General features: G+C 35.8%; 2 protein-coding genes across 3 annotated transcripts; both read left to right on the top strand.

The window, feature by feature from the left end:
• Nucleotides 1-3,897: 3,897 nt before the first annotated feature.
• Nucleotides 3,898-10,688, top strand: LOC109858233 (luciferin 4-monooxygenase-like). The gene is made up of 8 exons (XM_020435301.1): nt 3,898-4,126; nt 4,223-4,351; nt 4,460-4,667; nt 4,915-5,405; nt 5,948-6,125; nt 6,350-6,571; nt 6,735-6,964; nt 7,336-10,688. Exons 1-8 carry the CDS (start codon nt 4,091-4,093, stop codon nt 7,495-7,497), a joined length of 1,656 nt encoding a protein of 551 aa, XP_020290890.1. The 5' UTR covers nt 3,898-4,090; the 3' UTR covers nt 7,498-10,688.
• An 812-nt stretch (nt 10,689-11,500) lies between these two features.
• On the top strand, nt 11,501-14,709 carry LOC109858240 (4-coumarate--CoA ligase 1-like). Of its 2 annotated transcripts, XM_020435314.1 has the most exons (8): nt 11,501-11,648; nt 11,738-11,863; nt 12,144-12,351; nt 12,508-12,992; nt 13,559-13,736; nt 13,881-14,102; nt 14,182-14,411; nt 14,535-14,709. In XM_020435314.1, exons 1-8 carry the CDS (start codon nt 11,622-11,624, stop codon nt 14,691-14,693), a joined length of 1,635 nt encoding a protein of 544 aa, XP_020290903.1. In that variant the 5' UTR covers nt 11,501-11,621; the 3' UTR covers nt 14,694-14,709. The 2 variants fall into 2 exon arrangements, with proteins under 2 accessions (XP_020290903.1, XP_020290910.1); XM_020435321.1 differs by lacking the exon at nt 11,501-11,648 and having other exon boundaries at nt 11,773-11,863; nt 12,148-12,351.
• Nucleotides 14,710-16,179: the final 1,470 nt, after the last annotated feature.

Below are 16,179 nucleotides of genomic sequence, written 5' to 3'. Positions count from 1 at the left end.
GTACGCAATTGGATGTTTGCGGGTGTGTTCAAAGAGTAGAGCTAATTCAACGAATCAATATACACACTCAAGAAGATTAAAAATGGACTTTTGATCGAAACAAATATGACATAAAAAAATAAATAAATAAAATAAAGTAAAAATATACATAACAAAATTTTTTAAAACCATCGAATCTGAGGCGTAGCGTTTGTCGAAACTGCGAAAGTGAGAGTACGACTCTGTTCGAAATGAAACGCATGTAGAAGAAGAGGGATATTTGAGAGCTTATTTGCCGCTCGTTAAATTTCTCCCTGTAGATTCGAATTACGTGGCACATCAAAGCTCGAGTGGGTACTGGAAGTGAAATCAACGTTACCGGAGTTTTCAGTAAATACAGTAAGCTCGCGTCAGTTCTCTGTGTCCGCTGTCTCAATATTGAAGGATCGGGGAGCTCTTACTACAACCTCACTGAAGGACTGTTGCGAAATGCTTAGGAGGAAATTGTCGAGGATGCTATGTTGTTTCGTCGCAGCTATCATGCACGGGCGCACTTACGGCTAGTCATGTAACATGTTTCCTCGCGTAAATGTGAGATGTGTATTGGCGGAGACACACTCCCCTTTCAATGTGTGTCCTCTAATGTTTGCGTACACACATTTTGCATTAAAAAGTCAGAAATAAACTTCGGAATAGATTAATGAATAAATTACTTACTAAGTTAACTTTATTAAAAAACACGGTAGTGCCTCTTATACGCGAAATTCATGCAATTGAGAAGTAAGGAGATTTTCATGGAGCAATATCTCAAGAACGACTGAACCAATCAATTTCGTTTTAGTCTCAATTGCTTCATAACAAAACATTTTAAAAAAATTATTTTTGCGTTTTTTGTTTGTGCTTCTGATTTGGAGATAGGCGATAAAGTTTCGAAATAAGAAATTTACGTTTTCAAAAACTTCATTATTGTCGTCGTCGTGCGACCAAACTGTGTGCACGTTTGTGTGCATGGTTGCTAACAGATGACATACATATACGAGTGCGTTGAAAGAAGAAAAAAGAAAGAAAGATGAGAAGTGTGGGTTAGAGACAAAAAAAGAGAATTATCAAGAAACACGATAAACGGTAGTGCTTCGCGTCGGCGTTGTTTCGCGCCGGCAACACTCCAGACAATACCTATCGCTCCGACAAATGTTCGTTGTGGCGAATACTGTGACATTTCAATCCGGTTTGTCAAAGACACGTGACTAAAGTACAGTTACGTGATGTTTTTTCTCTCCTTTTCACGTGACCATACTTTACTCACGTTTTTAAAGACACGTGACTAAATTAAAGTCACGTGACTTTAGTCACGTGTTGTTTTTCCACTCCTCTCTTTTACTATTTTTTGAGTTTGATTTTCATGCGTTATGTCTGACATTTCTCATATGTGTATTATATGGTTTGTAAGACGACCATGTTTTTATCAAAGTATCATTTTTTTAGAAAAATTTTGCAACATATAACATGTAACGACAACCAAGACTAATTAATAGTATTTTTTTGTACTTAGTGATAAAATTAGGCATTAATCGTGCATTTATTAAAAGTATAATTTTTCTTGTTTTTTTTTGACAAATAAGTAACTAGTGTTAATAACACAGCGTGCTTTTAACACGCGCTATTTTTTAGAGTTTTAAAACAACAAAACCGACTATATGTAACTTAGCAGATATCGTACAGCTCGTATTTCCAAATACTTGCTATATATATATATAAAGGATAAATAATTTATCTCCATTTCTTGATGCGTGAATGGAAGCACGAGAAGTAGATTTGAGTATTTAAATGGTAACTGCGCTATTTTGTGAAAGATAATATTTACTTACATATACTAGAATACGTTATTTTTATTGTAAATAACATATAAGACATAATTGCAAACAACTATTTTTCTGTGACATTCATGTGATAATCTGAATGTAGAATTGACAAAAGAACAGCAACACAATGAAGCGAGGATATCGAGATCGTCGAAACCGAAGGAAATGTTCGAGGAACTATCTCCGTTACCTTGAGTTGGCGATCGCATAGTGCACTCTCATGTCACGCCGCCGCGTTCATAAATTGATTAGGACTTGCGCGAGAACCTGTAACTGAAAATTCTCATTCCAACAAAACTTCGCGTACACGAATGAAAATGAACAGATTTAGAAAATGAACACAGTTAGAAATGTTTCAATTGTCGCTGAAAAACTGTTGAATAAGATATTTGTATTATTTATGCATCTATATATACGTATAACATATACACTTCTTAATTATGTTAGGAAATTTTCATTATAGAAAAAAAATAACACTATTAATCTATGGTTTTCAACCAACTGATTACGCATTTGCGCTATATTTTTCCTTGTTGTTTTCTTGTATTCTCTAATCAAAAGATCAAGAGAATAATCAAGAGATTATCGCACATATATTAATTATATATTACATGCAACAATATTTATGTACATTAATTGTATATAAATAAAAGTAACCTTGTTTATCGATATGATGAAATGTTTTATCATACAACGCATTACATTAAAAGTTTTTTCCTTGACATACTGCAGCAAGCTAATTGTGACAAAAAAGAAATACAGTTCGATAACAGCATATCGCGTCTTAAGTATAAATACAATATTTGAAATATTGAAAGTTTTACATGTGTGTTCAAAGATTTGAAATTATTCAGCCGCTAAAACAATATTTATTCAGACGAGAGATTCGCGAGAGCTTATATACTACAATAAAACTCCAAGTATTACAATTTCGACTTCTCTTTTATGGACAGGAAGCCAATAGATTTCCCCACTAATGATGATTTTCCGATTCTACAAGTGACTGCGCAACTCATAGAATGCGCATCTATTCTCACTTTAACTGCCGATTTTTTCATATCTCCCGATATCTATCTTCTGGATAAAGATATACAAAAAGATTAAGTATATCTTTTAGATAAAGTTATCGAGAACTTATCTAGAAGGAAAAAAATTAGACTTAAAAGTTTAAGAGAAACTTATATCTTACATATCTTGTGCTACTAGTCGATCGTTGTTAATTGAAAGAGAAAAAAACAATTTCGAATTCTAGAATGTATCAGTCCCATGCGCTCGAAATGATCACTATTGCAATTTATTTTTTCTAGTATACATTAACGATCGTTGTGCTGACTTGTCAGATAGGTGTGATACTTGTTTACTCTTACTATTTATTTTTATTATGTAACTGACAAGTTATTCAAAAGTTTTCATTGATTGTAATATTACTCTGTAGTTTGGCTGAAGAAGATCTAAGTAAATACAGATCGAAACGACATTAGGAATCGGATTATTGTGTTTAATACCATCGCTATCAGTAGACAATCGGTTTTTGGGTTCTTTTTTTAATTGTTTTTATTTTTTCTCAGTATCGGAAGACGTGTCTCATAATGCATGTGCGGACACTTGTTTTGTAATCTTATAAAACTCTCGCACCGATAATCATTAAGGAAAGAATATATTTCCGAGAAAAACGCATGATGAAAGAATCGATTAGACTTATGTACAGTAGGGAGCACCATATCGTTCGGCTCCAGGGGAAATTTTTTTCGGGAATTTCTCCTTTGGATGCTCTACTATCGCGCGCTGTTCTTCCGGGGGGAGGAGTGCTCCCTACTGTACATACATGTCTTTCCTTCTCCTTCCGTGTAAATAATTTATATACGCAACTGTGTTCGCTTATGTGCGTATCCCCTCTATTACGGTACGCGGAGGCCGCGCGGATATCTTTCTGATATCACTGCACAACAGTATTCACAGTTTTGGCTTCCTTACAGCATGCTGAAGCGGTGGAAGGGATGCGCACAACAGCAGCGAATTCTACCTGCATAAACTCGCTGCTGTTGTGCGCATCCCTTCCACCGCTTCAGCATGCTGTAAGGAAGCTAAAACTGTGAACACTGCTGCACAAGTGTCGTATTCCGCGATAATATATGTAAATAACTCAGTCGACTTTATAAGCTGTACAAGCTAGTGACACTAACTTCAACCACTTTTATAAGTTATATGTAAGCTAATACTCACGAGCCATACTTTCTCACTGTGTACTAATGAAGAAACAAAGGAACGAAAATATCGTCAAAGAGGTAAAATTACGATTAAGAAAAATGAAAAATATTGCCTGCGCGCTTTGAATGTTTACTCAATCAAATATAACAATCGCGATATATGTCTCTCTGTAGGACCGTCTGACATTCAGAATAGAAAATAATATTCTGATCGGCAAGGAAATACCGATTCGCAAGGAATGTACGAACGTCGGCGCGTTGGCGTTGCAAAGGCTGCGGAGCAGACCGGAATTTGTCGCTCAAGTAAGTAGACACAATCGACTACCGTGAAAGGAGAAGTCGATAAAATTGACTTTCTCGTCGACATATAAAATTCGTCAAGATTCGCCGTTTAATTCTCCGCTCGTATAGGTGGAAGCGGTTACCGGGACAGAGACCACTTTCGCGGAAATGATGGAGAAAAGCGTGAAATGCGCGCTGTGGATGCGAGAGCAAGGTGTTCAATCGGGCGATGTAATCGGCATTTGCACTCACAATCACTTGGAGTCATATGTACCTCTGTTGGCGGCGCTCTACGTCGGCGCCATTAGCCATCCGTGGGACGACGAACTTTCTCCAAGTACGTTTACTTTGATCCAATTCGAGCATTTCTCATGCCGAGATGATATTACCGAAAAATTCGGATTCTCGCGCCAAAAGCAACACTGTAACAATTTTTTTTTGTTTTTTTTTTTAAATCTTTGATCATTAATTGCTTTCATCTAATCACGAATTTGACAGATCAGTATCGCGAGAATGCGAAACAACAGCGAAAACAACGGCGTCGCGTTGCGTGAAAAATTCACGGAAATTTACTTGGTTTTCAGCGACCGCGCGTTACTTCTTCTCTATGACAAAGCCGAAAATAATATTTCTAAATCTCGATTCGGCCGAGTGCATGTCGCGAATTGTCAAGGAGGACAAACTAGATACCAGACTGGTGGTGTTCGATGATTTGGCGGGATTCGAGCGAGCCGAGTCTCTGAAGAACATCCTGCGGTGTCAGGACGCCACCGGGATCGATGAGTTCGAGTGCGCAAAACTGACGAGTCTCGATCAGGTCGCCACGATCGTCTGCTCGTCCGGCACTAGTGGCTTTCCAAAGGGAACCGAGATCAGTCACGCGTCCATGATCAATTACATGACTCACGTCAGAATTCATGATCTCAGAGGACACGTGTCCATGTGGACACCCACCATGCGCTGGTATTGCGGTTTGTTTATCGTCATCAAGGCCATCTTGGACTGCTCCAAGAGGATCATAGTCCCGGATTGCGACGACGACGAGGAACTGTGCCGCTTCATCGAGAAACACGAGGCGAGTGATGGGAAATTAGGAGATGCTAATCGCGCATTAATGACAAGCTGCGGAGTATCGTGTGGCGATAATAAATTATTAAATGATTCGCATGCCTGTCACGTTCGTGTGCGAACAATATCGATTACGTGCGTGCAACTTTAATAAATCCAGTTACAAATATAATTCATACAGTAGTTTTCAGCCACGTGAAAAAAGTTAACTGCAAATTTACGCGACGGAAATGAAATTTAGGTAATATTCGGCGACACATCGCGACTGATTTATCATTTACTTTTCATACTTGCGCGTTATTTTCATTTGACAATATTTTTGCGACTTGGTAAAAGGATATATTTCACGCGATATTGCGCTCGCGCGTTCACGTTAATTTGTGTTAATTTATGTCGCGCGGCGAATTTGCTAAAGGATAACACGGAACCCGAATTGAGGCGCATCTACAACCGGCTGTGATAGTTGTACCGCGTGATTTATTGCCTCGCGCAGGTAATACCACGCGCGCAGGGATACGTTCGAGTTTAACGGCGTCGTTTTGCATTCAGGTATCCTGGTTTAGATGCGATTCCTGCTTCCCCATTCGACTGGTAAAGTTCGACATACTAAGCAAGTACCGACTACCAACATTGAAAATCCTTTTGTTTGGGGGCGCGCATTTCCGCGGAGAGCTGCAGCAGACTCTGGTGGAACTTTTGCCGCACACAAGTGTCATATTGAGTTATGGTGAGTTGCTGAAGACTACTTGCCGCGCGTTATAAGTCGTTATCACGTACACACATATGACGTAGTCGTAGTTTGAATGTTACCCGACGATTAATTATTCAAAAATCCGCAATGCGAGTTCAATTCCGCAAATGTGTATCACACATTTGTATACAATAGATGTATTACGCATAGATACGTGCAAAGAGAGAAATAGCACAATTTTTGTGCAATTTTGTCGGCAGGAATGACGGATTATGGTGGATTATGCGCCCGTCAGACAAAATACAGTAAACCAGGCAGTTGCGGATTTGTCTGCGAAACGGGACGGCTGAAAGTGGTCGATCCTAACACAGGTCAGATCTTGGGGGCCAACAAAACAGGAGAAATACTGGCCAAATCGTCGTACATGATGAATGGATACTACAATAATCCTGAGGCTACCAGGAGCGCAATCGATTCGGACGGTAAGTATAAATAAGATATAGTTTGACACTCATTTCTATTTAGACTTTAAAGAGAAAAAGTGTAGTCCGCGTGACATTAAGCAGAAATTTGGTTGTTACTATCGTCGATTCGTGCTAACAATGAAAATTTACAGAAAACAGAAATAACTTGCACCAATTTCAGGATGGTTACATACCGGTGATCTTGGTTACTACGACAACGACGGCGAAATCTTCCTCGTCGACAGAATGTCGGAATTCATCAACTATAGAGCCATCAAGATATCGCCCGCGGAAATGGAAGCTTTGATTCAGCAACATTCCGCAGTCCTTGAAGTTGCGGTGGTAGCCGTGCCACACGTTATCGACGAAGAACATGCGATGGCCTTTGTTGTAAAAGTACCTGGCAAAGAGGTAATTACATGAATGAAGTAATATTTATAGTACTTTTTATTTATAAATATTATATATAAATGTTTCATTAATGAAATTTTTATAATTTTTTTGTAACACACACACACACACACACACACACACACACATATATATATATATATATATATATATACATATATATCTAAAAAAAGTTATGTGTACCATTTTTGAGATTGTTTCGCAAATAAGATTTCTCGGTTTATATTACACAAATCCTTCGTACTTATTAACTTTTACCGGAAAGAGAATTGGCTTTTTGCGCGCGCGCACAACTGCAATTTACAACAAGTCTTAAGTTCCACCGTCTTGCCCTACATACGTTACATTACAATTTCTCACGTAAATTTCAGACGACGGAACTCGACATAACCGACTTGGTGAAGCGGAACATGCCGTGGTACTGCAGGTTGCATGCGGGAGTTAAATTCATGCAAAAGCTTCCCCGCACGGCCACCGGGAAGATCGCTAAGAAGGAGCTCAAGCAGATCGCTAAGAGTTACGCAACAAATTGAAACGATACGTCGTACTATATGTACCTAAGCTGCCCCATATTAATTTTATACATTTTACATCCAATAAATTAATTTGCACCTAATAGTGTCGATCATTTCTCTTTGTCATTTTTGTAGCAAAAGCATTATCGTTTTATCACATGTTCGTAATTTAGAGGCGCGTGTATTTTATTAGATGATTATCAATAAAATACGATACTACGATGTAGTATCGTGATATACACACATATCGTTATGTTGTTGTTATGATACAGCAATTAAGGCAACATCGGAAAAACATCAGTTTCCGTACGAATTGCTATTTGTAACAATATATAAATGCATTCATCGATCACTATTTATCATATAAATGTGCAAATATTATCGATATAAAGAGATTATTTAACAATAATTTTAGGACAAGTAGTCTTAAAGTAGCTTCTACTTGTTCGTATTATCACAAAAGACAAACGAGCATCGTAAGTCATATAGAAAATACTGCGGCACAAAATATTGTAACAATTTTACAGTTCAAAGTATAACGGGAAAACCTTCGTTGAGAACGTTAGAACGAAACTCAGAAGATTCTTCGAACGTCTTGCTCGTCTATTTTGTCATTTTTGTGAGCGGATTTTCTCATCGCAGGACATTCATGTTACTACGTCGTCCTTATTACGAGCACCGCAATGTAGCTCGCGATATATGCATCAAAAAGAGAAACTCGAGCGAAGCAAGAGCTAGGAGTACGCAATTCTGTAAAATACCATCCGACTCGATTGCCGTGCCGATGCAAGTGGGAGAAAAGAAAAGATAAAAGCGAGTTGTCTCTTTATTTGACTTAGAGACGTAATATGACGCTTGACACTTAGTTGTCATTGTGTACGTAGCTGCACGCTTATTCGCGGATCTTTATTAATTCATATCTTGTTAATTATTACGAATCTTGTAAAGTGGTATAAAACTTTTCGCGCGCGCGACTCAGAATAACTTCTACCTGCCTATGAGCGGTGAGATACGGTAATTACCGGACATCCTGTATATATATATATATACATATATATTAATATACGCGGAAGTAATTCCAATCCAATGAATTATACCCGTCGCGCTTTACATATTTACGTGCACGAATGGCTGATAAACGCGTGTTAAAGTTCTTCATCGTCCATTTACGCATTTGCATAATTAATGCTGAATGCAATATGCCTTGTTGAAACGAAAGAGGAGAAGAGGGAAGACATATAGCCAAATCTCAATTATTAAAATACTTTTGCCGCGCATTATTATATAAACCATATATATCGCCAAACAAAATATCAAATGTGTGTGATATGATATTCTTATTGAAACGTAATCGTTCAACTGTTTTCATATCAGCTTTCTGATCAGTTAAATATAAATAGAATATAGATTCAATAAGATTACTTGTATACATAATGACAAGATATTGAGTACTTTATCTCGATGCAGTAACTGTGTATATTGATGCGTATATAAAATCTTTGAAAATATTTTGAAAAATGTTTACTATAAGCGCAAAAAACGCAAAATTGCGGTTCCGCGCACGTGTAACCGCCTTCAAATGTAAAGCGTTCGCGCGAAACTGCCGCAAAGTTTTAATATTTGCTCTACGGCATGTTTAGCAAGCGCTACGTTTCCTCCGGCCAACAGGGGAAAAACTCGACTAAGTGTTCTTAAGTAAGTACCTAAGCGCGCACGAGGTTCAAAAAGAAGCGCTCTCCGAGATAATTTCGTTCTCACGCCCAGCTTTAAAATCAAAATGGTTCAGCGAGGCCGAATTAAACAAGTCGGATTTAATTAAGTAATTATCCGATGCTGAAACTATAACAATGGCAAAATAAGTTTTGCATCGTGCACAGTCGCCTCTGATTAAGAATTAGATAAGTTTCAGATTACATTTTTTTGAATGACAATATTATAATCAATCTTCTTCAAGATAAATTTAACAGCTGACGAGCAGGCGCCAAAAACTCGATGGAATCGATACAGACAAAAAGGACGGATTTGATAAAATTGTAACTTAAATTAATAAGAAGATAAAAGCTTGTCGAGTTTTACGAAGTCAAATGTATTTTTTTTACATAGATAATTTTGCAAAGAATATTTGTAATAGATATAACAAGATCACGTTTCAGTCGCGCGATCGAAACATTTGACGCGTGCAAATATGCGTAACATGTGGAAGTCGATTGTGTATCGCAAAACCTAGTGAAAATCACAAAAATACACTTTTGCTTGATTGGGTAATTTTTATCATAGTAAAAATGCGATATTTTTCACGTAAGATTAATAAAAAAGTTTACGTTGAATTGTGTTTAAGTATCGTATCAAGCAATAATTGTTTTAATGAGCAATTGATATTGCATTTTTACTTTTATCATAACCAATCGCGTGTATTTTTTCATGTGAAATAAAAGTACAAAAAGTGAAAACATTCGACAGAGATACAAAATCGTGCTCTGATTTAAGGAAAATTATCTCCTCGCTTGCTTTTGTTGCGGGAAAGAAACATGATAACTGCGGAGCAAGAATAAGAAGCTAGGAGATCGTAGAGAGAAAAAGAGAGAAACAACTTAGCATAGTCACAAGTGTGAAAAATATGAAATTTCACAGCGTCGAGAAAGATTCACGTCCGTTTGAATGAAAATTTTTTTCTCTCTCTCTCTCTCTCTCTCTCGTGAGCCGACTCTTCATAATCTCTGTGGAAACTTACCGCAATATCTATCGCGAATGTGCGATTCTATTGTGACAATAACAGCGATAGCGGCGCAAACGGCGATAAGATGCGAGATAACAAAATGGACAGAAGCACAACACATCTCGCGAAGAGAATTAGCATTATATTAACAACTTTTGAAAAAACAAACAAATTTGTAACATGTGTTCTGATAAAAACTGCTTTGTTACTGTTTTGATGTTGAATAATAATTGAGAAAAATACTATCAATATAATTGTTTGACACATTATTGACACATTATCAATAATCATCGATAAGTTACAAAATAATTTTTACACACTGTTAAATTATAATTAATGCAATTTTCCAACAGCAAAGCTATTGATGAACAAAGCATGTGTTCTCAGATTTCTCAGATGTCAAGCAGTACGATAATTGTAAATTATTCATATGAAAATATATATCTTGATAAGCGTTTATGTATTTATGTAATTGCGTGTTGTAGTATGTTTGTGTACATATTCATTATAAATTTATATTATAATTAAAATAATTAAGCGATTTCATTGAATAGAGTTTTTAATCGATGACATTGACACACCTAAACTATTTATGTTAAGCAAATTATTTTTCTGATTAGTAAAAATTAAATGTACATATCTTAAAAAAGAAATACATGTTTATAATGAGTTGTTTAAAATAGCTGCAAGACACGAACAAACTTTTTAGCGATTTATTGTTTTAAGTTTATAAATTCGGACAATTCGTGAAAAATGTTTTGTTTTATTTACAGCACAATGTTTTACAGTGTTTTAATTGGTCGAAAAATATCAAATTTGCTTGGTTTTTTGCGTGCTATTACAAAGAAGCAAGTGGATTTTGCGTTTTACGCGCCTCGTGTGGGCGTTACTTGTGAGTCGACCGGTTCGTCGCAAGCGCGACGTGTCCGAAAACAACATTTGTCAACGTTATCAGGACAGCAGACAGTAGAAGCTCGCGAATGTAGCGGAAAAATTTCACCGTTACGCGGACGCGATAAATTACTGTGGCGTCGAATCGACGCGATGCATATACGAGGCCTTCCGGTTTCGGTAAGCGTATTTTTATCGCCCGATGCAAATGCATTCTGCAAACCGCCAAATGGGAAACTCCCGCGACATCATACATTTATTATGCCGGCGTCGCCCAGCGACGAAAATTCTCTCGAATAATCCGATGCGCATACTTTTCAGCGAACAGGTAATGTCTCCGACATATTAAATATTTACAACAGAGAATTGGCACTAGTACATTTCATTGATGTGATTGAAATGAATGTCGATTTAATGACGCAATTGATTAGTAACTGGAGGTGGAATATCGATAAAAGCCTGACGCGGGAACTAACATGTTCTTGTTGGCGTCGCGCAACGATCAATCTTTTATAAATATCTACGAGACCTATCTATGATGAGACAAGAAGCTGATAAACCGGTAAGTCGCGATACTGATTGACTCGTCAAAATGGCGTTTGCATCATTGAAATAATCATCACGGTGTATTTATTTGCTTTTTTTTTCTAGTACGTACCGTTGTTCAGAATCGAGAACAATGTACTGATCGGCGTGGAGGAAACGTATCCAAAATGCACGAACGTTGCGCAACTGATTCTCGATAGATTGAGAAGTAAGCCGGATTTTGTCGGACAGGTAGTGTTGCAATGAAAATCTTATAACAGATTAGGATCGCGTAACTCTGTGTAAACTTCGATTAGCTCGGCAAAATATAGCAAAAATAAACAAAATGTCTAATTTTTTGCAGGAATATTATTAATAACAAAATACAATAAACATATAATTAACAACAAAAAATTGTTAACTGACATTATATTATTCAGAATAGAAAAAAGATAAATACAGACACGTAAAATTAATGTACATATTCATTTTGGCTCAAATTTCAAGAAATTTATGTGCGGCATTGTTTTAGGTAGAAACTATCACGGGAAAAGAAAGCACATATGCGGAAATGGCAGAACAAAGTATCAGGTGCGCTTTGTGGTTAAAAAAGAACGGCATTGAGAAAGGTGACAAGATTGGCATATGGACTGATAATCACTTAAACACGTACATACCAGTGATAGCAAGCTTGTACATTGCCGCCATAATCTGTCCTTGGGACCATGATGTATCGAAAAGTACGGCATGCTTTACATAAATATCTTTGTTTCTCTAAACCTACAAATAAATAAATAAATAAATATATATATATATATATCGCACTTGTACAATTAAAAGTATAATTACCAAGTTAACTTCTACAAAGAAATTGTTTTAAGTTATATATATTTTAGTGTCCGCACGATATTGTCTATCGCTGACATCTCCGAAGATAGTATTTGTGAATGCGGCGTCCGCCGAGAATTTGATGGATGCCGCAAAAGAAGAAAATCTCAAAGTGAAAGTTGTAGTTATCGGCAGTTTGCCAGGATTCGTATCTCTGGCGGATATTCTTGAAGATCAAATTGACTCTTCGGAGATTGACGAATTTCTTTGCAGTGAAATCGACAATCCTCGCGATTTAGCAATGATCTGTAGCTCTTCCGGTACAACAGGTATGCCAAAAGGAACAGAACTATCGTATGTGTCTCTCTACAACAGTGTTACTCCTGTCGAAGAGATTCATTTAAAGAACGAAGTGTCATTATGGCTTCCCACTATACGGTGGCATTACGGCTTGACTTTGATTATCGAAGTTATTCTCTCCAATTCGAAGAGAATCATTATACCGGATAATCTCAGTGAGATCGAAATATGTAAGGTTATTCAGAATCACGAAGTGAGTATCACAATTAAATATTGTATAATATAAAAAAAACATAAAACGTTTTAATAAAAAGTTTTAACTAATTATCGGACGCAAACGTTGAAATTAATAATTTTACAATGCAAGAGTCTGTCACTAATTTCGGATTCTTTGTTGCATCTACGTGCATTCACATTTCTGCAAAACGTAAATGCAAGTGTTTATTAGAAACTCTATCTACTTTTTCTTAACTTTTTATTAACATGTGTACAATAGACATGTTTATTTCCAATTGTTTGTGTTCCACTATTCCTATCAGAGAGTGTCTAGTATTAAAGTTTAATTTTTCTTCTTTTATTCATTTATACTTATTTGCTTTATTATTATTTATACACACAGAGCTATGCGCTCTTAGAAAAACAAAAGATTTTATTTTCAAGTATATTTTCTGTTCAAAGTTTATTAAAATAAAATTTTTACCATTGTACAAAGAGATTTTTAGTTCTCAAGGAAATGGTTGCACATTTTTATTTATATCTTTTAGTTTAGTATCACAATAAAACATATATCTTGCTCTAATAACTCGATTATATTTGCAGGTAACATGGTTCGGATGTGATACGTGTTTTCCATTACGTTTACTCAAATACGATATTTTACAGAAATATCCTTTGACGTGTTTGAAAAAGCTTGTCGTCAGCGGCGCACCTTTTACAAAGAAAATGCAGGAAGCCGTTGCAAAAATGATGCAGCGCACCCAAGTGTTGCAATGTTACGGTAAGATAGTAAAAAAATGTAAAGAAACGGCATAAAGAGACGATAATAAAATATCTCGAATAGATAATATTCCGTATAATAATCTCTTGTTCAAAGAGAGAAAGTTTCTTTCTTGTATTTCAAACTTCTATTTTGCATATTTAGGATTGACAGATGCCGGAGGATTGTGCGTGAGTCAGACAAGAACTAGCAAACCGGGTTCTTGCGGCTTTGTAATTAGAGGAGTACGAATAAAGGTGGTAGACGAAAAGACCGGCGAAACTGTAGGAGTTAACAAGATGGGTGAACTTTGCATAAAATCGGAGTTCTTGATGAACGGCTATCATAAAAATCCACAACAAACTAAAGAAGTTATTGATTCTGACGGTCAGTGACGTTTGTGATTGCTATACATCTATGTGATGTAGAATTACAGTCAACGAGTTATAATTATACATGTGTACAGGATGGTTGCATACTAAAGACATAGTGTACTACGACAAAGATGGTGAGATTTACTTCGTAAGCAGGATTTCCGATTTTATTAACTACGGAAGTATCAAATTGTCACCGGCGGAAATAGAGAGTGTGCTCGAACTTCATCCTTCAGTTCTCAATGCCGCGGTAGTTCCAGTGCCACATGAAACAGACGAAGAACATCCGATGGCTTTCGTTGAGAAAGTAGCTGGAAAAGAAGTACGACAATATTGCGCATCATAAAATATATATCAATTAAAGTGACAAAAACGTAGTATGTTTTATGAACGCTTGTACAAATATTTTTATAGACAACAAGTACAAGAGTAAATTATTTTACAGGTAACAGCAGAAGAATTGCATAGTCTAGTGGAAGAGAATTTACCGTGGTATTGCAAACTTTTAGGAGGAGTTGTATTTTTGGACAAAATGCCGCGCGTCACTACTGGAAAAATTGATAAAAAGCGACTAAAAATAATGGCAAAAAGTTACGTTAGTTAAATAAATTAAAAATTAATAAACTATATACTTTAACTTTATAAAGTAAAAAATTAAAAATTAATAAATTACAAATTGATTAAATACTACAAAAACTTTTTTCTTTATAAGACTTGTTTTACAAAATTAAATAATACTACAAAATACAAAATGTGCGATATCTCGAAAAACTTACCTTTTCAAAAAAAGGTAAGACTAGGCGCCAAGTACACGCACAACACGTATTGTATTCAAATTAATACATTAAAAATTGATTTAATACTACAAACAATTCTTTTTCTATAAAACCTGTTCTACAACATTATATACTACAAAACATTTTTTTTTACTACAAAAACTTTTTTCTCTAAAATGGTTTTACAAACTACAAAAAGTTCTTTCTCTTTTTATAAAATTTGATTTACAAAATATTATTTACTACAAAACATTTTTTCTCTAAAAACATGTTTTACAAAAGAAGTAATATCTAAAAGTAGCACCAAGTAAACTTTCGTACGTTATTATAGTGAAAAACAATATACAATAGAAAACAATATTGAATAGAAATACAGTTTGCAATAACATACTTGTGTCAAAAGTAAGACTATGCCTTACCTTTTTTCCGTTATTATATACTACAAAACATTCTTTCTCTAAAGACTTGTTTTATTGTCGAAAAACAATATACAACAACATAATTGTGTCCATAATAAGACTACGCTTTAACTTTTTTTCCATGTGATTATTAATAACTAATTCTAAGTACATAACTATGTACTTTGGTAAGATTATATTTATTACTAGAACATAGAAATGTAACAAAAGAAAAACTTTTTTCAAAATATAACAAATATTCCAAAAATACTCTGCGCGGCTGCTTCTCAGCTATAATGAAATTATTTCTTTGTGCGGCAGTCTGATGCAGCCGTTTTTGTAGTATTAAATTAATTTGTAATTTATTTAGTTTTTATTTTTTATTTCATATATATTACGGTAAGGTAACTGACTTCGGTCACTGACCTCGATCACGTGACTGCGGTGAAGTCAATAACCTCGGACACGTGACTGCGGTGAGGTCACTGACCTCGATCACGGCATACAAACATGCACACAATTTGATGGCACGATGTTTCTGAATCGGAAATTTTTTACTACAAAACTTTATCGTCGTATATCTCGAAAAATCAGAAACAACAAAAACGCAAGAACATTTTTTTTAAATTTTTTTAACGTGAATCAAACGAGACTAAAAAGAAGTCGATCGGTTCAGTCGTTATTAAAAAATGGCTGATTAAAAATCTCTCCATGAAATGATTTTCGCGTATAAGAGGCACAGTGTGCTCGCGCAGTTCGAGCGTCACTTCGTTGGACGTGAACTTGGCGCGAAGCACTATCGTGTCTCTTGATTAAAAAAAAAATAAATAAATAAAAGAAAGATCAACGTGAAAAAATAGACAGGATTATAAAACAAAAAATAACTAGGTAGCGCGAGTTGTAAGAATGCGAGAGC

Source organism: Pseudomyrmex gracilis, unplaced genomic scaffold (genome assembly GCF_002006095.1).
Source record: "Pseudomyrmex gracilis isolate BER0280 unplaced genomic scaffold, ASM200609v1 scaffold_6, whole genome shotgun sequence".
Taxonomy (NCBI): Eukaryota; Metazoa; Arthropoda; class Insecta; order Hymenoptera; family Formicidae; genus Pseudomyrmex; species Pseudomyrmex gracilis.
This window is presented reverse-complemented; position numbering and strand designations above follow the sequence as displayed.

Bases quoted from the DNA above. Each gene is read 5' to 3' on its own strand.
- LOC109858233 (XM_020435301.1), top strand. From the start codon at position 4,091: ATGAAGAAACAAAGGAACGAAAATATCGTCAAAGAG. The intron at 4,127-4,222 runs GTAAAATTACGA...GTCTCTCTGTAG, and splicing joins ACGAAAATATCGTCAAAGAG to GACCGTCTGACATTCAGAAT. The intron at 4,352-4,459 runs GTAAGTAGACAC...CCGCTCGTATAG, and splicing joins GACCGGAATTTGTCGCTCAA to GTGGAAGCGGTTACCGGGAC.
- LOC109858240 (XM_020435314.1), top strand. From the start codon at position 11,622: ATGATGAGACAAGAAGCTGATAAACCG. The intron at 13,737-13,880 runs GTAAGATAGTAA...TTGCATATTTAG, and splicing joins CCAAGTGTTGCAATGTTACG to GATTGACAGATGCCGGAGGA. The intron at 14,412-14,534 runs GTACGACAATAT...ATTATTTTACAG, and splicing joins AGAAAGTAGCTGGAAAAGAA to GTAACAGCAGAAGAATTGCA.